Below are 26,293 nucleotides of genomic sequence, written 5' to 3'. Positions count from 1 at the left end.
CAGTGATTCTGGTCCCCGCTTGATCCACTCGTGTTTTTAGGGCGGCGACATTGGCATTGATGTCGTCCAACTTTTCATGAAAGGAGGCAACGTTTTTAGCCATGGATTCCATAAGCGTAGTCAAATCGGGGGGACACTGAACAGGAGTGAGCGTCGGCCTCAGGTTTCCCCTGCAGGGATGATGTGTGTTCTGCCTCCGCTCTCGGGACGGTCTTGGTGAATTTATCCATGGCTCCCCCCTTAGAGTTCCCTCTAGATCTGTTCGACATTGCTAGTATGCCCTTGGATCAAGCAGGGGTCCACAGGCGCAGATGGTCAGGGGTCCGAGGTATTGAAGGACAGTAGGACCCACACTTGTGTCAGTGGTGCGAGCAGGCTGTGGCAACAGAGGATGAAAGAAGGCCGAAGCCGGATGGAGAGCGTTGGGCCACTCAGGGGCCAAGAGGGGGAGGTCGCCAACCCACGATGGCAGGCAGCCACCCGGTAAACTGCGGTGATTATGTTGTAAGGGCCCACTCCTTTGTTAGGATGGGAGGCGCTGTGTAAACTCGTCCCAGCCAGTCTCGTTCCCCTTGGGGCCCAGTCACTGCAGGGGGGGGGAATACAGGCCAAGCGCCCAGCGTTCGTAGGGGTGTAGGTGATCAGCAACAAGGGGGGGCTACAGCGTGGACCGGAGCCCCAATGATAATGGGTGGAGAGGTACCCAATGCTGTCAGCAAGAGTTCCCGTAATCCCACACTCCAAAGCAGGCAGGCAAGGAATGAGGCCCCAGATCAGGGCAGAAGGAGGAGTTCCATGGTCACAGTTAGCCGAGGACAGGCCCAGGGTGGACCGCAATAGCCCCAATATGGGCACCGATAACCACGCAGATCCAAAGGCTGCGGGTCCAAAGCAGCAGCCAGGCTCCACGTAGCTCCGCAGCGGAGAACCCGGCACTGGAGGTGAGGGAGGAGGCTGGGGCGCGATCTGGCGCGAGCCCCTGCGGCGGGCCCGTTTGCGGAACGGAGCGCTCCGAGGAGGGGCCACCGCGGTCTAGGATGCGGTTCTACCTCCCAGCAGCCAAAGGCAGTCAGCACTGTGGGGGTCCTCAGAAGGAAGGCAGAGCGCTCGGGCACCGCACCTTGTGCCCTACCACGAGCCACAGGCAATGGAAGCCGGCGAGGAGGGGGCAGGGACCGGGCGCGTGCCGAGGCCTCTGTGGGTCAGCAGGCGGCCGCAGCCAAAGTTCTGTGTGCAGGCGTCTAAGGTCTGATTCGGGCCAGGATCTTTGGGGTGCAGGCAGAAAGGAGAAAGCAGCAATCTAGCCAGATGTGGGGTGTCAAGATTAACGTATGCCGCAGTTGAAGGCGGATTAGCACCAGAGCCACACGGAGCTCAAAAGCTAAGCAGCCATCTTGGGCTGCTCAACAGCACCACCCCCCCAAGGGCGTTATTGACCACAAAATCGAGATCGAGAGGTGTGAAAGATCCGTTGACTGCCTGTCTGAGAAATTCCTGGAAGAAACGGAGTGGCTTGTTGGGTGTGAATGCGTACAAAGATCCTGGTGCGTCATTATGGATGAATCCTTCTATTAAATGGGTGGCAAAATGTTGTTCTGGCCCGAGTGGTTTTTGGGTGGCGTCAATTGGATTGATGACCTCTTTAACGAGGATATATGGAAGAGTGCTAGAGACTTACAACAAGAATTTCATATTGAAAATTTCAGATTTTCCGGTTACAGGAAATTAAAGATTGCTGTTGGTGGGATCGATTTCCAGGCTAGATTGAATCTGGATTTTCTTAAAAGAAAATCTTTGATAAATGAGGGTGGCTTAGCTAGCCGGGTATACAAGCAGATTGTGCATGAATACAATAGCAATGGTTTGCTGAGGAATGAATGGAGTCGAAGAATTGGTTCTGACATTACAGTGGAGACTTGGACAAGGATGTGTGCTAATGTCAAACTTTGTTCCTTGGGTTTGACTGAAAGAACGAGACAGATTAAGATCCTAAACAGGGTTTATTGGACCGCGGAGAGATTATGGAAGAGAGGTTTGAAGGATGATCCGGAATGTTGGGCATGTGTTCACGAAACTGGTACGTTGAAACATATGATGTGGGATTGTAGAAAGGTAAAAGGATTTTGGAGCGATATTGGTGAGATTTTTGAAAAGGTCCTGAATGACAATTGATTTTAACCTTGAGACATTAATTTTGGGGAATGATTCAATCTTGGATGATCTCACTCAGTGCCAAAAGAAATGGCTATTTAGAGGTGCTGCAGTGGGTATGAAAATCATCCTTAGAAATTGGAAATCTACTGTTACATTAGAGAAAGAAATTTGGCTGAATGAAATGCATATTTTGGCAGATATGGAAGACGTTTATATAGAAAACAAGGCAAAAATTGATTATTTGTGAAGATTTGGGGAAGTTTTGAATCTGACTTTGTATATTATAAGATGTGAACTGTGGGTTTCTATGGGGTTTGTTTCTGTGTATTATTATTTTTGATATTTAGGTAACTTTGTAAATAGTCTCTGTAAACATGTTGTTAATTCATAGATTGATGTTATTTTAAATTAAATTGAAAATAAACTTTAAAAAAAAAAGAAGAAGTAGGTAAACAGAGGTAATCAAGGCAGACTGAATCGGGTCGAGGAGGAGGCCATTAGGTGGACACAATTTAGGTAGGAAGAAGTATTGGCACCCGTTAGAGGTAGGAAATAGGAGATAGAGGGTTGGGTGGTGGGAGGGAGAGGGAAGAGCAAGGGGACAGAGAGGGAGGTGAAGGGGAAATGAAAGCAGGAGAGAAAGTAGCAAAAAGAAGAGACTTAAGATGTAAAAAAAAAGTCAGCAAAGTCCGTGGACGAGAGTGTGGAGGAGAGAGAGGGGGGGTCAGGACGACGGGGGGAGAGTATAGTATTGACTGGTGAGAAAGATGGAGTAAGGGAGGAGAAGTTCTGTTCTTTAGCAGAGAGTAGGAGAGTGTCATAGTAAGAAAGGAGAGTGAGAGAGCATTAGACTTTTTCCGCCAGGGTTCAGCCTTGCGGAGGGATGAGTAGAGAGAAAGAATGGCAGGAAAAAGCCAGGTTTGTCAGGGTTTCTTAGAAGGGGTAAAAGGGCAAGAAGGATAAGAAAGGTCAAGGGTAGGATGCAAAGCATAGTTAAGATGAGAGAAGGCTGCGTTGGGAAAGGGAGCGCAAAGAGAGGTCCGCATTAGAGCCCAGAGTTGAGGAAAGGGAAGAAAAGAAGGTGAGGGAGAAGGGGGAAAAGAACAAAGATCATGAAAAAAAGAGGAGGAGAGGGCAGCAAGGTTTGAGGAGGGAGAGAAGGAGAAAAAGAGAAGCTCATGATGTAAAGAGTAGATGGGATGAGCTAGAACTGGGGTTTCACAGGAAAGAGAAGTAAAGATTAAATCAAGAAAGGAGCCAGCGCGATGGGACAGGGTAAGTAGGAAGATGTGACCTATGAAAAGAAAGAAGGGGAAGAAGAGGGAGGGAGGCTTCAGCAGACGCAAGGTGAAGGTTGAAGTCCCCCAATAAAGAGAAAGATGAAAGAGAAAGGATAAGAGAGTCAAAATTAGCATGAAACAGTGAGCGGACCAGGTGGTCGATATAGAATAAGGAAAGAGACTGATGAGGCATGAGTAAACTGCGAAAAGTAATATTCAAAGGACGAAAAGGTAGTAAGGGAGGGTAGAGAAGCAACAAGGGTCCAAGAAGAGTAACACTGCCTTTGCCATGGAGAGTGGGCAAAGTTAGTAAGGGGGTGAAAAGATATTTAGGCACTGTAGAACTGTCAGGAGATATCCAAGTTTCAGTAAGGTAAAGGAAATGAAAATTAAAGTAAAGAAAAAGATGCAGAATGGAATGAGACTTATTACAAGCTGAACAGAAATTCCAAAGTCCTATGGAAAGTGGACATGATGGGGTAAGAAAAGTTGAAAGTGTCACTGCTGTGTTGGGGTGGATGATCGGGTAGGTGGGAGGAAACATGAACTGGTATAGTGGAAAACATGGAAGCGAAAGAGCAGAATAGAGAGAATAAGACAGCAAAGGGAGCTATGCCAATGCCAGTAAATATTAAAGTAGCGCGAGTATGGAAAAAATAGGAGTAGTAGCTGGCCTTAAATTGGTCGCCCTTAGATCAGGATGCACTTGAGCCACTGATGAGTGGTAGAGCATGTCACACGATCATTCACGTGACCGCGCCAGATGGTGTGCAGCATCGGCGAGCAGCCTCAGGGAAGGCAGAAGCCAGGCAGGACAAGTGGCGGAGATGCAGGTGGCAGGGTCTTCAGGGCAACCACTCCTCCACTTCAGCCAGCCAGATAGGCTGCACCTGCAACCAGTGTCCGAATCAAATTAGGGGCTGTGATGGTATTTGAAGTTGGGGGTGGTACAAAAATGTCAAATCAGGAAAGGCATAATATAATCTACAGGAACTGGGATCAGCAAACAGCTGGTATACTCACACCAAGCAAGTGCCGACAAGGGCTAATGTGGGTTGATCTATGGGAAGTATTTGAAGAATAATTAAGGTGTTTTTTTTTTATACGAAGAAATGAAAACCTGGTATTTAGGTCTGTTCCACTGTTCAAATTACTTTTGAAAAGAGTGTGAACTTGAACACTTCCAGATTCAGGCCATCAAAACACCTCTGGTACAGAAAAAGACTGATGCAAGGATTAAACTCATTGACCACGTAGGAAGTGATTTCTGTCATTATAGTGAAAAACCCCACAGAGGGGCACTGACCGCCGTGGCAACTGCCTGCCAGCACAGGTCAGATGGGCGTGAGTGCAGAAAGGGCATTGTGAGGGCTCAGGGCCATTAGTGGCTCTGTCATCCCCAATTGCAGGCTTTACCACTATTAGGCCCTGGGCACTCCCCCCCAGGGTGCTAATTAAGCAATATGCCCCAAGCGGCGGGGGCATTACTGACTCAGGTAATGCCCTGGGGCCCCTAGTTATAGGGCCGAGCGAAGCTAGGGCCTTAATGAAGGCCCCGGGGCATTACCTCAGTCAGTAATGCCCACGCCACGAGGGGCATATAGCCATTAGTACCCCTGCCCGCAATATCTGCGTGACCGGGGCACCAAAAACATTTTTTTTCTGTCCCGAAACGCTGCAGTGTTTCGGGACAAAAAATAAAAAAACAACCTTTCCATGGCAGCCATCGGGAGCGGACACGCTGGAAACAGAAGTGTTCCCAGCGCGTCCATTCCCTAGAGAAAAAGTGAAGTGGGGTTGGGAGGGCGGAAGGGAGGGAGAAAAAAAAAATAAAAAAATAAAAACGTACCTGGGTTATCGCCGGGGATGGCCCCGCTACGAGTCTCCACACAGATGCAGGATGCCATCGTCTCCCACCGGGGACAAAGAAGCAAGAAGGTAAGTGGGGTCGGGAGGGCAGGGAGGAGGGAAGAAAGGGAAAAAAAAAAGCCTTACCCGAGTCCCGGGTGGGGGGCGAAGGCAGCCTCTCAGCCGTGGCGAGGCTCGGAGCGGGGATGGCCATGCTTCAAGCCTCTTCATTGGCTGAGGGGTTGCCATGCACCGCTCCGGGGACAATGGTAGTGGATTCCCAACCGAGGGATTCCCGGCCAGGTAATGCCTCGGCGAGGGCCAATCAGAATGGTTCTTTCATTCTGATTGAGCCCTCCCCGGGTACTAATAGTTTTTAATGTTTTTTTGTTTGCATGGAGGATGGCCTCTGCAAGTATTGCATGTCGCCAATCTGCTTATTTAAAACAAAACAAATATGGCTACCGCCATGAAAATAGAAAAGGAAGTCACAGGATCGGAGGAAAAGCAGGTAAGTGAGGTTGTGTAAAGGGTTTCCTGGGGGGGGGGGGGGGTATGTGAGAATCTGCGGGAGAGTTGAGGGGAGAATCGAGGGGGCAGGGGAAGGGAGGGAGAGTCTGAAAAAAATGTGTCAGTCTCCAGAAGCATGGAGCACATGTGGATAACAAAATAAAGCCGTTAGTGATGGATTCCTCCAGCAATTCCAGCTACCTGATTGGTTGGCACCTTTTCCCCAGGGTCCAATACATAATCTGGATACCACAATACTTCTGTATCTCCCACCACCACTGTCTTAGAGGTCATATCATTTGTAAAGAGGAACTAAAGCACAACATTCCTTACCTGCATGCATGGAGAAGAGGGTTTGCCAAAGGGAAGATCTGCGTGAGGGTTGTGTAGCAGGGGATGGCAACAGCATTGTAGAACCCAATCTAAAATAAATCAGACGTATGTATTATTCAGTTTGTCAAGTGTGTTATTAGGGAGCAAAACAACCTTACTTTTAGGACATTGAGAAAAATATTTCTTCACGCACTCCGAGTTGTGGGAAAATAAATAAGCCACTGTGGCCCTTTAAAGCCCAGCACCACAGTCGTCTCAAGTTACCACCATGCACAATATTCACAGTACCTTGGAAGCAGACACCAATTTATCAGTCCAGCCTTTTCCCAAAATACTGCGAGAACTGAGAATGGGGTAGTATTGGTCCATAAGGAATGATTACAAACATTTTGTACTGAGCGCGAGAATGAACACTACACCCAAGGAACATATCTGAGTGATGTGTGGATTTGTGATACACAGGGAAATTAGAGCATAAGGTCATTATTCAGAGTACAGTATTCAGCCCACAATGATTAGAGATAATCAAGGCACTAGTAGCCAATAATATGCTACCTAATATTTATGTTTCCTATTACCCCAATTAGTCATAATTGTCAAAGGATCCACAACTTTATCCTCTTATCTTTAGTATGAAACCAACAGAAAAAACAAAGAAAGGACACAATATAGTATTGCTCATAATTCCTGGAGGACTTTTTGCTCTTACACTTGTAAGCTAATCAGTGTGGAAAAGATTTAGGGTGTGTTTAACTTGGTAATATTTCAAAACAAGCCCCTTTCATCTCTAGGTACATGGTGATTTTCCCTTGTGAGGTACCATTACTAAGGCTGGGACACTAGGGTGGCATGTTTTGGGGTATAGACCCCTATTGAGAAAGAAAGGTTGGGGAAAAAGGCCTCTATTCCTAAAACTAAGAGGGGGCTCCTTGCATCAAAAGAACTTGTGAAAACAGTCAGGATGTCCAGAAGTATAACGTCTGTCCCCGTCACGTGCACCCAAAACCTAACTCTGTCCTTCAGACTATAAACTAACAAAATGGTGCAAGGGTGATCTCACTCTAAAGAAAATAGTGTTCATGAAGGCACCATAAATGTTCTCAGCTAGTCGGATTTCCAAATGATTCAAAACGTTCAAGAAAATGTTCCAAACTCACGGGATCGCTCCTTTCCCCAGACTTAAAAGGTCAAATGTCTTTTCAGTCTCTTCACCTGCAAAACACAAAATGATTCTCCAAAAGAACATCGCGTTCCTCAGCTCCAAGGTTCTAAATCCCTTTGAGCTCCAACCTTTTATTTGGGTTTTAATCCCAGACTTGCGATACTTGAAGGGTATTAGTATACTCTCCTGCCAAGACCCAGTTATCTCATACATTGTCTATGTTTCATGTATAGGGCCCCAGCCCTTGCTATTTCTAATTAGGGTCCCAGAACCTTTTATCCTTGGTCTCTCATTTGAGTGCAGGTCCCAGACTCGCAATTGAAACTTTGGTTCGTTTAGTTTACTCTCCTGCCAAACGCAGTGTTCCTGGTTTCCAATCTTGCTTTCACGTGGGGTCTCTGACTCCCTTATGCTTTCTGCTTTATATGGGTGCAAGTCACAGACTTGCAAAGGAACCTTTGGTTCATTTGGTTTACTCTCCTGCCAAACGCAGTGTTCCTTGCTTCCAATCTTGCTTCTACACGCGGTCTCTAACTCCCTTATACTTTGTTTTATATGGGTGCAGGTCCCAGACTGGCAATTGTCTGCAATAGTCTGGTTCACTCTTCTGCCAAGCTAGGTTTTTACTGGTCATGTATTCACTTGTCATGCATTTATTAATGACTGGGGTATCTTCCCCGTTGCTTCTCCGTATTTCTTTTAATGTATTAGTCCACAGTACTTTCAGACACTCATTCGGTCCGTTCTTTGCTTCACCAGACCTCCTGTCAATCGTCTCCAGCCCGTGTACCTTTGGTTTCAGTTCACATCTTCTGGGAAGCCAGATCCCATCTCGAGGTTCAGGTAGCCTTTGAACTTGAAAATGCATTCGGCGACCAATGGTGGGTCTTGCGCCTGGCGGTATACCCAAATATTTTCACACAAATAATGACAGGTCAGTGGTTATATTTCTTTCTCTTATTTAAAACTCAAAGCTGCTTGCCCTCCAACCATACTATCTAATTCCTTGTGTAGTGCCTGGCCCTAGACAGCACGCTGGTGGGCCGCTTATCTAGGGTTAGGGGATAGATAATAAGAGGCTTGCCCTAAATCCTTCAGGCAATTAACTGTTCTGTAACATGAAAGACACCACTATAAGTGTCTCTACCAACTCTGAACCCAAAAAGTGTGCTCAGGGCCTTGCAGGTGAATATTTTTCTTTATTCTTTTTCCCTGGATTGGCATATAAAATTAATTTAAAAATGGAAAAGCTTTTTAAAGTTTGCAATCCATACGTCAGGATTCCACATATGATGTGGTAATTCCGAAGTAATGTTTCTCTCTGGCAAGTGGTGTTTTTTCCACTTGGATCACCTCTGGACCTTGAGTATGGTCCCTTATTACTGGAAGGTCTGAATAGGCCTACCGGTTTCAGTGGTTATACGATTACACCACTTTCTTCAGGGCCTCAGCACCCGTGTGGGTACTGACATGAAACAAAAAGAAGCTCAGCTTCGACTGATCACTGCACCCTAGTTGCAGTTTCAACCATGCCAGATGTAGAAATGGGCTTGTTCCGGAATCCAGGGTTTCTTAGTTGACCCACGTCTACCTTGCATGTAATCTAGCAGGTCCAAAATGCATTTGTCGCGGTGTAGTCGCGAAAGAAAGTGGTTTGAGTACTAGTTTGAAGGGCACACACATTTCCGGCTTTGAGGAATCGGCAAATCAAGAGAAGGCAAGGAGGCTATGGCCTATTGATGGGATCCATATCTCCTGTTCATTGAGGCAGAGTCAGTTTTGCTGATATTCGGTTGAGCTTCTTGTATACTGGTTCCTAATTGGAGAATCAGATGTGTGATCTTACACATTTAGTTATTTTATTGTCCTACAGCCAACATTTTTGGACAGGTTTATTTAGCACTTTAAGGAAAATTGACAAGAGTCAATGCCATGTGGCCCATTTGCTGCAAATATTCCCTAGCTTACTGGAATTAATTTCAGAGTTATGACTGTGGTGCATTTGTTCACATTTTATGAATGTTTGAATTGGTAAGCTCTATTTTTTGCATCTGCTAATAAACAAATCCAAGAATTAGGAAAGATGTGGCTTGGGTTGATATCATGTAAGTTACTCAAAATGATAAAGATATGACAGAGGAAATCCGAAACTGAGTGCTCCGAAGGTGGAGAGTAATCTTTGAATTACTAACCATTTGCTGGAGCTCAAAAAAAAATTCCGATAATGGTGCAGTTATAACCCAATGAAAACACATGGAGCCATCTCCAACAACTGAAGCTTGTAATCAAGGTTAAAGTGTTAATTAGTGGGATAAGAAACAGGGAACTTAATTCATGATTTCATGTCAATGGCATAAGCAGGTCCTACAAGAAACTGGGCGTATACTTTCTTGCATCCTTGAATTCAGAAGGGATTAGGAAGCATCAGAGTGTTAGCAATTTAATGTTCATTTTGGGGGCGTTTACGATTATTCTTGTTCAGGGAGCTTGGGCCATGAAGGAGAGCGTGATAAACAATTATGTAATATTGCTATATGACACAAACTGAGGGACCAACAGATAATCCAAGACTCCCATACATTTTAAACAAAAAAGATTGTATTCGGTCAAAAACACAGAGGTTAGGAGTAGGGGTGTAAACAAGAAAGGGTGATTCTCCACAATCCCTCTAAGGGTTCAGGGAGAACAAAACATGTGAGGGATGTTTGGCAAAAACAAAATATCATATACAGTAGGACCATGTTCCTAAATTGAAATTCATTAGTTTGCAGTTGGCCATGGTTAAGGTGAGTTTCCCTGCAAAGGTTGTACAAAACCACTAACAGTTTGCTAGGGTCCTTTGCACCCTTGTGTACAGGTTATCGTGCCAATGAAGGCTATCCTGGACCTTATAGCCTTTGGATCAGCATTAATGTCTCAGTCTGTCCAAGTGGATTATCAGGCTGTAGTCATTTGATAGCCCCCCTCACCCACCAATGGTGCTGGTGTCCCGTCTGATGCTTTATCACAGTGTGTGTCGTATCTGCATTGTTGCAGGCTTGTCCTGAGACTAATCCCAACTCATTCCTAGTTCGGATATTTAGGGAGCCGATCTGGGCGTGGCTCTAAATGAGTGCTCTTATCCTCGATTCTTGGTGAATCTTCAAGGATCCAATTCACATAGAATTCTCCAGGGTCATCTAAAATTGCAGTACTTCTAGCTCAATTTCACAGTGAGAATCGCTGCCTTGGATTTGGAGTAAAAGTTCTTGGTTCTGAGTCACAAGAGAGACATCTCTTCTTTTCTTATTGGGGTTGTGCCCCTTCAACCTGAATCAGGACACTTGCCTCTAGCCAGCCTATGACTGTCTCTCTTTAGATTACTCCCAAGCAACTCTTACTAATTCTATTGGTATGCTTGACAATGCCACTAGAATCTGGATTATGGCGCCCTGCCAGTCTTCCCATTTCAATCACTGTTTCTCCTGGCTCGTTCGGCTTGGGCCCTACCAGTATTTGGACCTAGGCAGACAAGGCTTTCAACTGCAACATTTGTTTTAGCTGAACCCCAGCTCTGGCCCCAGTCATGAAGTCTGTTGCCAGTATCTAGGGTTAGTAGATGGTGTGGTCAGAGAGGCCGGGGGCAATGACCCGTGAAATGTTGCTTGTCCTTGAGGTGATAGATGGGGAATTCCTAGAACCAGGCCTACGCTCTGTGGCAGAAGATGGTCACATGATGCACGCCCATGCTGAGCCTTTCCATTTAACATATGCCTAGTGTATACTGGATAGCACTGTTCTGATGCCAGCCATTTCACACTGTGTGTGATCAGCTGGGTGAGAAATTGAGTAACACAAGACTCACCAAGCCTGGTTAGGGGGCTTGCAGGTCGGCACGAATGGTAGTAGAGTGGTAGAGTGCTGTATGAGAGCAGGCAGTGCTCCAACCAAGCATGTGAACTCTAAGGTGTCAGGAAAGCATCATGAAACATTGGTCCATGCTATATAGCAGCTCAGCATGTTTTTACAGGTGCACACAGCCAAGCACATTTTATTGCAACAATCATAAACCACAACCTATTGCAGGTCACAGGCGCACCCTTTCAGCAAGGGCTCCAGAAAAGCGAATAACCCCTCACTGTGTAAGTGGATGTTAAGAGGTGGTGAAAGGCACAGTTGGTGGAAGGCAATGAGGCTGTGTCAGAGAAACAAACATACGTCATGATCTATGACGCCGGCACAAACAAGACTGCTCTTGGTCCACAAAAATGCACTAGTTACCCTCACCTCTGCACTCTGCAAAGGGAGGAGATTTGTTTTATTAAATTAGAGGATTTGGCAATCCCAGAAAACCTTGGGGCCCTCTTTAAAAGTGACCTCCATCTGCAATAAGTCATCACTACCACACATCTCCTGCTCATATTAACCCTCTCAAGATTTAGAAAACGCACCCATTCCTTACCACTGTACAGAAACTCATCTCCATCCTCAGAATCCGTGTTAAGATGGATTTTCAGGATCAGCCATGTGGGGAGATTCTGAGAGGCCACCCACCATATGTTGGTGAATAGGAAAAGACACTAATGGCTAGCCAAACTATCTTTAAAAAAAAAATAATGAGTTCTCGTCAACTAGAATTGACCTTTCACATATTCAACTAACAGGATAATCACATTTTTACATATGCAGTACACCGAGTCCTATCATACATACATTGTGACATGACCGGAGTGATAATTTTCTTAAATCTTATTAAAAATACAAATCTTATATGAAAATCTTAAAACCTCAATTGTTACAAATGTTTCATGTCCTGCACGTAGTTTGTCCCAAAATTCATCTCTACTGAGCTAGTCCTGTTCATCTATGAAGCACCCTAAATATTGCTGCTGCATCTCCTTTAAGGCAGGGCATGTTACCATCTAATGTCTTAGTGTTTGCTTACTCTCAGAGCCTGAGCAGAACTGACAAAGACTGTAATTTCCCTGGGTCTTCTTTTGTGCCTCTAGGATCTCCCCTGTGTACAATAAATTGAGTCAGAATCTCAAAAGTTGGCTTTACCAAAAGGCATTTGGGAACATACTTGGGTACCTCGGTACTGTTGCAAGCCGCTTGTCTACTCTCGACAAGGAAGAGCGCAAGCGATAACTGCGCATCTTTCCAATTGCATTACACCAAATGATGTGATTATGAAATGTATTTGTATGGTGATATAATAATATTCCTATAATCCTATTTAGGTGTCTTTTTTATTAATGATGAATTAGGCATTTTGTGAATGCTGTATGAAAGTTTTTATATTTGGTAATGATGTAGAACATAGTTCTGATGAAATTGGTTCCTTTTTTGTAATGAATAGTTGTATGTGATTTTGAATTGTATGTATACTGTGAATATTGTAAAGATATCATTTTTTTACAAAAATTAAGCGTACATAATAAAAGAATTACACCAACTCGGCAGTCATGCTAGATTTTTTAACCCTTCTGGATTTTCGAGGTTCTCAAGCAAATCCTCTAGTTTACAGCCACATGTATTCAATGTTTTGTGAGGGGGTCAGTAAAGTAAGCCAGAGCCTTGCAAGACATTTTTGTTAAAGTAAATGTTTGCAAATAATACCTTGTTTGCCCTACTCTGAGGAATTCCCTTCCAAGTCTAAAGGCTATGGGAACAGCATGGGCAAACTGGCCCTCACACTAAACAACAAACATTCAAAGAAAAATTATAAATCAACACAAAATTATAAACAATAATTGAACAATATTTGGATGACCTTCACCTGTCCTGGGTAAAATCATTTGCCCATGTTTTAAAGTCAGCTTCAAAATGTTCAAAGGAAAATAAGCCTTAAACCAGTTATCAGTTCCAAGTCAAAACAAAAATGCAGTGGTAACAATTCTCTGGTTTTGGTTGAAAAGATCCACTTCCAGTTCCAGCCAAGAAAATAGCACCAATGATAATCCTGGATATCTCCTCTTCAAGATTATTTGCCACCGTTCAAAATAATAAGTATAGGATTTCTCCATCTACAACTTTACAATTGGTGGGGGCTTCTGCAGTCATTGGGTGTATTTGCCAGGATGCTTCTCTGAGTTGCTAGTTCCCTTTCAACAACCATCCTTCTACTGTTGTCACTATGAGAACAGTCACCTTTGTCTCACACTATGCCTCTACTTCAAACCACTCCAATGTGACATCCGCTGACAGCTTTATATACCACCATAGTTCAGATACTCCTACCACTGCATAGTACTTCTAAATTATCAGGCAAAGTCTGACAAGACACTCTTCAGGTAGGCAAGGCAATCTTCCCTTTAATGACTTTCTAAAAGGGGCAGCCGCTTTGCCTCTTCAGTCTGTCTAATGGCCACAAGAATTACCTCCCTATGCCCATAAAAATGACTTCCTTTCAGCTTCTGCATTACAGGTTAACTTCTTTAATATTCTTTACAAGCACCAACTCCCCTTCCCTATCATAACTCACACCTTTTCTGTAATTACCCAGAAGCTGTAGTGCCACTCTTTCAGCTTCCGGTAACAATGTCACACCTATATTCAAGGCCACTGGACTGTTGACAACTTCGTAGATTAGGTGGATGGGTAATGCTCGTTCTTTTCAGTATAGTAACTTCTTGAAATAAAGAATGTAAATTCTGGATAATACAAGCTTCATTCTTCAAAGCAAAAACATAACTAGGCACACGTGACCACTCTTTAGGGTAGATTTTTAAACAAAGTGTTGAATGTAATTGTATTCCCGTGCAGTATAAAGAAGGCCACTTCTGACTTCCCTCTGGAAATACAATTGATCACAAGCAGCCTTCCTTTGATGCAGTTTTCATATGTAATTCTTGTAAGACGTTAATATTAGGTTTTCAGGGTGGATTCAATAAGCATTCCTTCTGCACAGTTAAGGACATGTGACCACTCTGGTAATTCAAAAGAGTTCAACAATCGATGTAATGGTTTTTACTTCTCACGCGAACACTGCAGCTTTCAGAATAAGCGGGAGTGCTATATTTCCATTGTTTACAGTCAGTTTAAGAACAACGTACAACTTCTGCTCACTTTTAACTACAGCTTCAGGGACACTGCAGGTTGCATTGCTTTCCTGACTTCATCGACCACTGCTACTACTTTGGGCTCACTTGGGACCCACACCTTTCGTCAGCAATGGTGTTTCCAGCCGGGCCACTTTAGTTGGGAGACTCTCTCACTCCCGGGTCCCTCAGCTTGTTTTCTGCTTCTGGCCTTGGGCTCCTGCACGGTCACGTCCTTGCCATCACAGCAACTCGGCTCACATAGGGGAAAACTTCATTTCCAGTAAGTCTGTCTCTCTGCAACCTTTGCAGAAAAGGTTTTGAGAACACAGGACCCTCTGAGAACTTGGAGGTGAAATCTGCTGTCTCCACATTCTGGCGTCCCTTCTGTGCTCCCACTTGTTTTGGATTTGCCAGCCTGGTGCTTCTCCTCTGCTACTACTACTGCCAGCCTTCTGTCTCCTGCTCCAGCTCCTTCTCCCTCTCCCTCTCCCTTTCTGCTGGGGCCCTTTAAACCGAACAGACAAAGTGAGGAGGCACATGATTTTCCCCAGGAGAGAAACAATCCTCCAAATCACCCAAGCCTTGAGAGAGGAGATACCCAGTTCAAAGCGCAAAAACCACCATAGGAAGTCCAGTAGAACTAAGTCATCCACGTATGCCATCCAACATATTCTCTGTTCACCAACCTGTAGTGACTTAGCAAGAGCCTCACCGATATTTGCCAGATTTAAATTGAAAACGCAGGGGGCCAGAATACACCCCTGGCGAAGACCTCTATTGATATTAATGGGGCCCGTAAGGCTCCCTTGCCCATTCACCCTAACCTGTACTTGTGTCCTTGTATAGGTATTCAATTATAGCCAGGAACGAGGGGTGTATCCGCCAGTGCTTAATTTTTGCCAAAGCTGTCTCAGATTAATCATGTCGAAAGCCTAAAAAAAAATCAATCAGGGCAGCATAGATGGTCGGATTTGCCTGGGGTCAAGCTCCAGCATGCATGATATTAATTACTCGAGCACTTAGGGAGGTAGTCATACCCTTTATAAAGCCCATTTGAAATCTCTGTAGCACTCCTCGCTTGAGTGCCCAAGATTCTCGTTCCACTAATATTAATCCTGCAAAATTCTTGCTGTCCACGTCTAAAAGGGCGATCAGCCTATAATTGCTAGGATCGGATCGATCGCCATTCTTAATAATGGAAACAATAGAATACATCCAGGAAGCTGGCAGTTGACTTTCAAAATGTTTGAAAATAACATGAGACCAAAGCGAAGGATCAGCTTTGAGAATAGTCCATTTGAACCCGCTGACACAGAGGTGGAGGATTTGAGAATGAGTCGCTCCATGTCAAAAGCGTCAAATTGTACATTCCATGCTACCCCATAATCACTCCGCAGTCTCGCAGTCTCGTGAATTATATTCAATTCTTCAAAGTGCGCCTTCCAGCTTGCTTCTGAGACACCATTACCATAATTAAAATTGTTATTTTATAGCGAGCTCAAAACCGGAGACCGGTTTCTAAGCGTGAGTCAGGGATTTGGACGGGTGTTGCTATGCGTTGTCTTGCTTCCAAGACAAACGCGTTGCCCCTGAGCTATCCTCCCAACCCTTACTCTGAAGTACAACCTAGGGTTTATCTTCCCAATTTACTAATGACCAGAAGTTGTGTGCGTTATGTGAAATCAATGCGGTTAACATTTGCTCTTCATTCTTCCGGACCATCAAAAAACAATGTGATCTTTTCCATCGCATATGAATTTGAATTCAAGATTGTTTCTCCCGTAGTTACTCACACTATGAAAGACAAGCTTTTTAGAGAGCACAAGTCCCTTCGAAGGGATTTTTTCCTTTCCCTCACAGCTTGATCAAATACATGCAAATATCATTCATCTTCTTTTGGGCCTGGACATTTTCGTAAGCCCAGATCCCATAAATAAATGAGTAAAATTATTTACAGCGCAAACTATTTCCTGCTGATTTTCAGGGGTATTCCCCATAACATTTTGTCACTTTCAGACAACACTAACACCATTTCTGGGAAATTTGGTTACCCTATTTCCCCCTGGATTGACTGCTAGAGCCGTATATAAAATCGACTTGCATTGTCCCAGATCACTGTGAATTCTACCGTGAGCATACCATGAACACTATTGTTTCAATTATATACAAAATGTTGCATATCCTCAACATTAAGCGTGATAACACTATGTAATCAATTACTGAGGATGCAGTTGCATTTTTCCAAGGCGCTCTAGTTTGTGAATCTCCTTTACCGTTTGCCACTATTAGGTTGTACCCTTTAAAAAAATGCAGCCATTTTTTTCCATTGCGACATTTAGGCTCCCTCTTTTCTCTGTTAAGTACAACCGAGTGGCAATGGGAACTTAAATCTCCTGCTAAGCCAATTCCAATTGATCAGTAACAACTTTTTTACAATTCTCAATTTTGGAAGTAAGGGTTCCAATAGAGATCAATAACAGACTTTGAATACCCATCCCATCCTTAAAATCAACCATTAGGTCTAGAGTGCCTGGTTTATCTGCTGACAGAACAATTCCTTGTCACAACGTGCAGACTACTAGAAGGGCGCCCCCCCCCCTTTTGGCCTCTGGACAAGTTCTTGTACTATTGTAAACCCATCAATTTTGATATAGGACAACCAGGTATCCTGTATCAGAATGATATAAAATGTATCAACAATCAGGGCCTTCATTTTGTTATTCATGAAGCTATTGAAATCCTGTGTGTTCCAAGACAGATGGGACAGATTTAAAGGAACTAAAGCCCCATTACAAAATCCCCTAATTTTCTAAAGTCCTGATGTAAGCCAGGACTAGTCACCACTTGATTCATATCCAGAATTACAGGTCGGCTTTTCAAGACAGATTCCTCTGCCACTACTCAGTGAATTCTCACATGTTATTTTAAGTAGGTCTCTCGGGCCATAACCATATACGTGGTCCATCTCCTCATATAGTTCCAGTCCACAAGAGATTCTTTCCGACATATCTTGGAATACAACATATCCAAGTCTATGTATTTCGTCTGCTTTATCCAATAACAATTTTGCTATGAGTGGCAACTTTAAGCCCAGTGGAAACCAACTTTGTTCTATCATCATATGGAAAATAAACAATCTAGATCACTGGATTTAAGCAAACCAAATGCAGAAATTGTATGTAGAAACCACAATATGTTGGCCCTATTTAAAACCACCTGGACTTCAGAGCCAATCAATAGTTCAAGCATCACTTTCTTTGGACAGCAATCTTTGTGGGAGTGAATATCAGTGACTGTCTTCCAATCTGTCTTCACAATGTCTCAAGCTCTCATAGGGTACAAATATGGTGGAGAAGGGATGTACAATCCACCATCTGTTGGTAACGTACACCTTCTTCCCGCAGCATCTTTTTCTCTCTGGGACTGGTTTATAGTTTTTGAATAGACCTCCCCCACAGAGACATTCATGTTCAAAGCTTCTTTTCCTACAACTTGGGGCTGGTTGATTTCCAGGTTCGGTGCATGAACTCCGGCTGATTTCCAGGTTTATTGCTCAGAGATTCCCTTTGTCCACTCCCAATCACTACATTTTTTCTTTTTGCACAATTAAAAATTGGCTCAAAGCGTGGAATAACGAGTGGTGGCCTTTTGACTATTGATTCCTTAGTGTCCGACACTTGATGAATTTAAGAGCGAAGTTTGAATTGATACTTCCTTTTTTCCTGGTAATACAACCGCAAACTAATTTGCAGATGGTGCTCGTCCTCGAGAATCTCCTACCATGTGTTTCTGTGATTTTCCTGCTTCCTCTGAGAAATACAGCTTCCTAAGGCACTTTCTGGCGTTCTACCTTGTATTGTTCTTCCGCCCATTCTTTGACTTTTTTGTTGTTTTTTGGGCTTTGGGCTCAACTGATGGAATCGGCCGGCAGGGTTCAATTACCTTTATAGGAGCAATATGTGGATTTAAGGCAGGAGACGGGGTAACCACCTTATTTCCCTCATCGCCAAACACGGGGTGAGAGGGAGCCCTCTCCTTAGCCTCTATAAGCTCCCTCAAGATTTGCAGTGTAATCTTGATTTTGCTCAACTGCAATGTATGTACCGAGAGCTTTATTTTTATGTTTTCATTAAACTGATGAATGAATGTCATACCAAGTTCAGGGCAGAAATTGATGGAACAGTCAATTTTTACTTTCTCATCCAGTTCTCGCAGAGTATGATGAAGACCCGGCTCTAGTAGATTATCACACTCAGATGATAAACTGCTAATTGACCTGACTAGGTGTTCAGTTGTATATGATGGTACTTCATCTAAGATCAATAAGGCACAGGCAGGTATTGTTTCCACACCACTCTGGCCTTGACCGATAAACAATTAAGGCAATATCGGATTAAGACCAATCGTTTCGCCTCCGTTCAATTCCACCTCCAATACACTTCTGTCATTGATGAAATTCAATTCTCCTTGCTTCAATGATTATTCGCTCGCACCTCTGTGCTAGTGCCCACTGTGGAAAAAAATTCCATGATTTCTTCTCACTTTTATAGGGAGGGCACGCAGGTGTTCATTTCAGGTCCATAGGTTGCACATGAGGCACACACACTTTGCCCAACATTTGAGCCGCTTCTGACAACTTTTCCATCTCCGGGCACGGCACTTCCAACGTGCCAAAAATATTTGGTAATGTGTTTTCTCTTAAGTCACTTTCAGCCACAGCCCCCCAATCCTAGTTATTTCCCACTTATGGGTGGCATTCAAGTGATTGAGCAGCTGGACAAACCTGCAATGTTATCTCCTCCCGACTACCTCCGCAAGAGTTGATCTGCCTATGTACTCATGGCAGTTTGGTCCGTTTTGTTAGCTCGTATTGGTGGTGGCACATGATTAGATGCTTCTCCACCAGCCAAATAGATGACCGGCACAGATTTACTTTGTAACTCGTAGATTGTAGTAAATTGTCAGTGAAAATGCAACAGGCAAGTGTCTAAGTAATATGAAGTAGTTGAACAGGTTACTCATGAGTATGCAGTACTTCAGTCCAAGGATCCGTGGCCCTCGCCCCATCATTGCCGCTGACTGCAACTCGGCTGTAAAGCCACAGTGCTCTGCCCTTGGGAGGGTGTATTGTTAGTGGTGATGCTCCTCTTCCTCAGAACATAGATTTGGCATAGCAAGGGAGAACAGACACGGTCCACTTCTGCCGACAGCAACTCAGCCGCTCCACTATCAAAGTAGGTGACTGAGCAGTAAGGCTTATCCTTCGGAGACTGTGGGGGTGGTGAAGGGTTCAGTGAAGCGCACACAGAGCACTCTTAATTCGAGGTGGCCAGTATGTATAAAAATACAGTAATATTGACAACGCCTTAAAACAAACTCTTGCAATGTACATCACAGGTAAGTAAAATTCCTAAATACATACTATGGACATATAAACGTTCACTCTGGGTTGCCCTTGTTAAAGAGCACCAACAATTTACATTTTAGACAGTTGGATCACCAACCAATTGAAATGCAATAAAGTTGGCACAGAAACAAAAGATATGCAATGTAAAACTAGTTAGAAATGGTACTAGGAGAACATTGAAACACTACTACACTTTCTTTATGAAAGGCGCCCGTAGCACTGAAAAATCCTTTGCTACTAAAGGAAAAGGGGCCCAATGGTGGAAGAGTCACTAGTCCCAAAGTGAGACCTTCCTATGAAGTTGGGAATCTTTTAGATGAGCAGATCAAGTGTTGGCAAAGCCAACATCCCGGATAAAGTGTCACTGGCAGTTAAGAGCAAGGAAAGAGGTTATTTAGCGGTACTCTCCCAAACCCGCCACCTCAGGGGATCAGAAATCTACCAATCACAACCAGGCAAGGGTGAGGGAGGGTTTTGCACCTGTTAAACCCTATAAAGGAGTCGGGGTAGAAAAAGCTTTGTAAATTCACCCCCTTCACCCAAATTTAATCAGAAACCAGTCCAGAGGTTTCTGAATCCACTTGGCGCAATTACTTTGTGTATTTGTTCCATTGAAGGGGCTCTAGGAGTTGCTGATGCAGGTGTCACCTTCGGATTTGGGTCCAACTAGACGGTGGTTCCGTGCTCTGTTGAGACTTTCCCTGTGAATGGTCGGCTGGACAACCCTGGCATGACATGAAGATAACCACCAAAATGTGGAAAAACTCTGGGGACCCCCAAGATACAATGTAGGTGGAAGACAGCAATCAACACTGTGAGAAGGCAGAGGAAGACTACCCTTGTGCGCAGACAAAGAAGCTGTTTTTTTTAGGCCACTCTTCATGCTGGAGAGATGCAAAGCCTAGTCTAACAAGTTGAGAGTCTGAGAAGTCCCATGTCTGAACTCTGGATGGAGACCAGTGCATGAAGAAGCACATAAGGGAGCTGGTCGACCAACAAGGTGGTACTGGGACATTTCAGAATGCTTGCAAGGGCAGGCTCCTCGAGCAGGTGTTGAGACTGATCGTTCCCACTGGTCGAAGGATTAAAGGACTGATGAAGGCAGGGCCATATTAAGCACTTTGGGGGCCCGGGGCACGGACACCTCTGGGGCCCCCCTACAACAGATCAAAGGAATTAAGGGATATAGCATATCTAGTGCGCCCCACCCCGTCTCACGATAACAACCCATAGCTTGATATGCTGTCTCGCAGAGATCAAAATAAGCATGGTAAACTTCCTTTCAGATACCCTACACTCTTCATTCATGTTGTATCAGAGTAATATACAAGTAGCATTTCAAAGGCAACATTAGCAGTCTACGCAAGGGTACTTGTGTTCAAGCATAGGTACAGCAAACATTTCATCAATAGCAGCCACGTGGAAGGTATACTGGACATAGCATACCTGCAGGGCACAGGTTTTATGACAAAGGTAATATTAATCCAGAATAGTCTGAGATTAGCTGCCTCAGAGACAGCAAAAGTGCTGAAGCACGGATACAGATGAACAATGAGAAGCAAGGATCAAACTACACATACCATACCATAGCATAGAGAGTGGATGACGATTTGAAGATACCAGTAAGGTCTCTGTATCCTGATAAACTGAGATTAGTAGTGGGACATGGTTTTCAGGCAGTGTTGCCGTTCGAGAGCAAAGAAACAGGTGGCTCTGGTGTGCAATACATCAATGCTCACTATCATTATAGAACAAGCAACACTATATATAGTTAGTGAAGCCATGAATGAGTCTTTTTTAAAGATAGTACCCTGGGAACGAAATCACTCTGAAGGGCTGACAATTTTGAAAGGTTTAGGGACTTGCAATTTTGACAAGTGAGGTAATACAAGATTAAATGAGATAGCCAGGATCACACATTGATTAAGAGGTGAACCTGGGATTCGTAACCACAATTTCTGGTCTTACCAATTTATTTGCTAGTATTTATAGAACTGAATTGGAAAATATGAAAATCACATAACCCAATATAAAAATGCAAAAAACAAAACATTATAGAAACATATTATTCAAAATGGGAATGATTCTAGCTTCATTGTCTCCATCATCAAGGAAAGTATATAAATAACAACATCCTAGTGGATGTGATCTCAAAAGATTTCAAATAGGTTTCTCTTTTGTATTGTAAAGCTTTAAATACATCCCAAACACGGGCTCGTGCAATGGTATTTAAAAATGTGCAGAAAAACCGTTTTGTTGTCACATAAGCAAACCTTAAAATATGCTGGAAAGAAGCCTGCAATATCTGGTCTGCTCTCTTCTGTTTAGAACTCCTTCCACTCAAACGGCCTACATGATAGGAAAGATCAGGTAATTGGCCAAACAATGCCACCAGTATGTGAGAAGAAAACCTTTTCATAGAAAGCAGTACAGTACTGTCAGTGAGCTAAGATTTGTCCAGGATCACTGTATCGTCGGCTGGCAAAGCCAGGATCCAAGCATGAACGCTTTGGTTCCACAGTCTGAATTCAGATACTTAAACACCTCTAACACTTTATTGTCATCATTGGAGGTGCCTGTCTAGGTTTTACAACTCCCCATTTAAACAAACCAATTTCTAGACCATCACCATATGGATGGTATGTTAGTTTCTATAGCAACCTCTATGTAGTGCAGGTACATTGGTGATGATAACACCTGGAGTGCTATAGAACAATGTACATTTACATTCAGGCTCAACAACTTCATACATTGGAAACGCTGAGTTGGCCTTGCTGGAATTTGGTATTGTAATCTTGCATGTGAACGCATATCTCTGCAATGAGTTCTTAACACACTGAGCTATCCTCTGAACCATCGGGACACACAAGTGTATCAACATGTATTTCAAGTTTGGCTATTGCACATTATCAATATAATATCCAAAGGAAGGTGAGAATGCTACAGTTGTTGTGCCACACAAACTATGTATACCACAGTGAACATAGCATTCCAGGATGAAAAGATCTGAACAAAATGGACTTAAAACAGACAGAAAATAGGTTTAGCCTTAGCAACACACCATAGAAAATTCTGATGTGGGATACCTAATTTTATGGACTTAGGGAAACTGACTTTTTTTCTTTTAATAAGACTCTTTCTTGGGGCCTCCTCCAAGGTGGGGGCCCGGGACAAATGCCCCTGTTGCCCTCCCATAAAGACGTCTCTGGATGAAGGTCTTCAGGGGATCAGACAAAGGAGTAGGGCATTTTGGGACTTTGCTGGAGGCAATGCTTTTTAAAGAAAAACTTTTATTCATTTTCAAACATAATACATGGCATAGTGTAGCAAAATACTTCACAGGTCAATTGGCCACAATGATAACCAAATTCCAGTCTTACAATACAGACTCATTATCTCCTTCATAATCAACTCCATCAGCCTCAAACGGCCATGCTTCGTGGCCCACCGTGCCATTCAGGTGTCCTACCATACCATTTACCCACCTATACCCCACCACCCGTTGACCTGTAACACACTGTTCACAAGGAAAACCCCTCCAGTATATTGCCAGTGCCACTAACCATCATGACCACCCCTATACCCCCCGTTGAGAAGTTGTAACCCAAGCAACCCACGGGGGAAATGTTGTTTTGATGCAATGACTATACACGGGTGTTTATCAGGTTGCTCCTCTGGGAAGGGATCTTGGCTTCAATGGCTATCTAACGAATGACTGCAGGAGGAATCCGCTTAGTCGAAATTCGAGCTGAGTCACCCCTGAACCCACCATTCAAACTGAAAGGGGCAGTCCAATCATGGTCACACAGACACACACACACTGACCATGATCTTGACTGGGACCAGACAGTCCCAACCCACACATCCAGTCACAAACACCAACGCTTTGCCTGGGAAAGGGCAGCCATGTATGAACTATCCAACCCTAAGAGGTCAGGAAGAAGGCCAAAAGAAAGTGACCAAAGAACAGGACGAAATCGCTTGCCACAGCTATTTTAGTGTATATTGTATTCTGAATGGCGTTATGGGGTTAAATGAACAAGTGTACACGTGAAAAGTAAAAACAGGGTAGGAAAATATCTGATGGCACCAGCCAGTTTTGGACACACTGTGGCAAGTAACAGAAATGGTACTAAAAAAATAAATTTTCTACAAAAGGGATCCAAAATACCCCTGCCACACTGCAGTGTACGCTGATATGTGCAGCTTAAAACAAACAAGCAATTTCATAATGGGAAACAGAGTCCAGGTGCGCGGATAGCAATTGGAACTGATCACTGCCCCCAAAATAGATGAGCTAAGCAAGATAAGTAAAGCAAAAAAGGATTTACTTTCCTTCAAAAGTCAGAACAGGTTCAAAACAGTAGCACAACGTTTGGAGAGGTGTCAGACGTCTATGGACGGAGCGCAGCAAAAAGAACATGTTTCCTAACACTGTGCAAACTAGACTTACTGCTCAAGCCTACTCCTCGACATTCCCCTCTACTCCTTCCTCCATCTAGACCTAGTCCTCAAGTTTGTTACCTGCACTCACTACAACCTACCCAGATCCTCTCCCACTTCTACCTACCAACACTATGCTGGGAGGCTCGCCATGCACACCCGCTTCCTTTTCAAGGTCCTTCGCCTAGTGCACAAGGCGGTCTGATTTGATCTCGGTCTATTCACTATCTTGTTCCCTCCGATTCTCATTGGCACTCAACCTCCCTGACCACCCTGTTCCTCCTATGGCTTCCACAGTGTCTTCCTAGTCACCCACTCCACTGGAACCCACTACCCATCACAATCAGAGCCAACCCAAATGCAGAGCCCTCTTCAAAACACAGTTTACGCTTCACCTACTTGCCAAAGAGCTACACCTGCCAGCTTCCCCATCCCTCCCTGAGTCCACCAATGCCTCCAGTGCCACGTAATGTAATTTTCTAGTTGTGGGCAGTATTTCTCTTTACTTTGAAGCACCTGCCTCCCTAGGTTAATGATACCTTTGTAAGTCACATGTCTCGCTCTCTTACACACACACGTGTTTTGTCTTCACCCTCAAACTGGCTCACCGCTTGTTGCAGAATTTGCAAGGTGAGAGCTGAAAAAAGTTCTGAGGATAAAGAACAAGGTAGAGGTGGGTTGGACTATTAGGAGGAAGGCAGAGAGGAGTAGAGGGGAGGCAGTGGTGGAAGCCAGGAGGAGGAAATCGGAGAGACTGGAGACAGAACTTGGGAGCTAGAGATGGAAGGCCAAGAGAGTGGGGAGCAAGAGAGAGAAGAGCACGGCTCCAATAGGAATATTGTGAACCTTTGGAAGAAGGCTAGGTCAGGGTTTTCAGAGAACCGAGGTGGGACACTGGGAAAGCGAGGAGGAGAGCAAGAAAGCGGAGGCTTTGGCAGTCTTTAATGAGCCCCAGTTTCAGTCCCTTGTGAAATCTAGCATGCAGGTGTGGTTGTTCCTGGGAAAACATCTCGTAAAATGGAGGTCCAGCAGCAGAAGAAACCAGGAGACAAGAAAGAAGTGAAGGGCGACACTTTAACCCCCAGGACTGTGAACTTATTAACCCCCTCCGGAAAGGCAGCCTGGACTGAGATTTGCTGAACTATTAACTATTGAACCTAAGTCGAAGCCATCCTATTATTGTGGACACTGCTTTCAGTTTGGCACAATTGTGCCAATATAATTGAATGTACTGCCGGGACACCATTTTGACCTTCTGTACACTTTTCACTACCTTCCTTAGTCTTCAAGCTTCCTCTGCCTCCAAAGGCATCCTCTTTCCTTTCTCCCCTGCTCTCCTCCAACTGCCACCTCCTCCAATTCCTCTTCAAACTCCATAATTAAGGTTGGCTTTGTAATCTTTCAGACTATGCATGTGAAAAAGCTAATTTAGTGTGAGTTTTTGAAATAAATTTACTGTTGCCATTTTCAACTTTTATAGACTTAACTTATTATAGGTAGTAACCTTAATTCTCTGTAGAGATTTTTTTCCAGACATTTTCCTTGTGTGCATTTGTCTATCTGATCCAGTAGTTTCCCACCTGCAGTGTGAAATGTCTGCTCTTCCGTACATTTGTATTTATTGGGGGACCAAATGTTTCAATGAGCAACCCAATAGGAACAATGCCATGCAAGGGACGCCTGTCTCGGATGCCTTGCTCAACAGGGAATGGTAACAAGCAACTGGCCAGTTGTTAGGAAATACACGATGCATATACCAGGGACAGGAAAAGGCATGCAGCGGACAGTATATCAAGGGGACTGGATTCATACAGGGTCTTCCATACAGTGAATATAGTTAAGTGTGTGTGTGTGTGTGTGTGTGTGGTGTGTAGTGTGTGGTGTGTGGTGTGTGTTTCCTGCATGTTCTGTGCATCTCCAACTGGTAACACTGATTAATGGCTCCGTGCTAGCATTCATTTTCAGTTTTCTGTAGTTTTTTTTGTCTGTTGCCACATTTTGTGCACATGCCCAAATTGTGTGTGTGTTGTACATTGGATAACGCCGGTTGGAGGCTCAGACGGCAAGTGGAGGTTTTATTTCTAATTTGTTGCATGGGTTTGTGTTGTCAGAGTGCTGTGCGTATTTCTGATCA

General features: G+C 44.1%; 1 protein-coding gene across 3 annotated transcripts in view; it reads right to left on the bottom strand.

The window, feature by feature from the left end:
- Window positions 1–26,293, bottom strand: part of PDE10A (phosphodiesterase 10A) — a 1,126,451-nt gene that overhangs the window by 44,620 nt on the left and 1,055,538 nt on the right. For all 3 annotated transcript variants that reach the window (XM_069607718.1, XM_069607719.1, XM_069607720.1), the window contains exon 21: window positions 6,126–6,214. In XM_069607718.1, the coding sequence (XP_069463819.1) occupies window positions 6,126–6,214 (89 nt within the window). The remainder of the gene's footprint in view (window positions 1–6,125; window positions 6,215–26,293) is intronic.

Source organism: Ambystoma mexicanum, chromosome 4q (assembly GCF_040938575.1).
Source record: "Ambystoma mexicanum isolate Mex_15411 chromosome 4q, UKY_AmexF1_1, whole genome shotgun sequence".
Taxonomy (NCBI): Eukaryota; Metazoa; Chordata; class Amphibia; order Caudata; family Ambystomatidae; genus Ambystoma; species Ambystoma mexicanum.
This window is presented reverse-complemented; position numbering and strand designations above follow the sequence as displayed.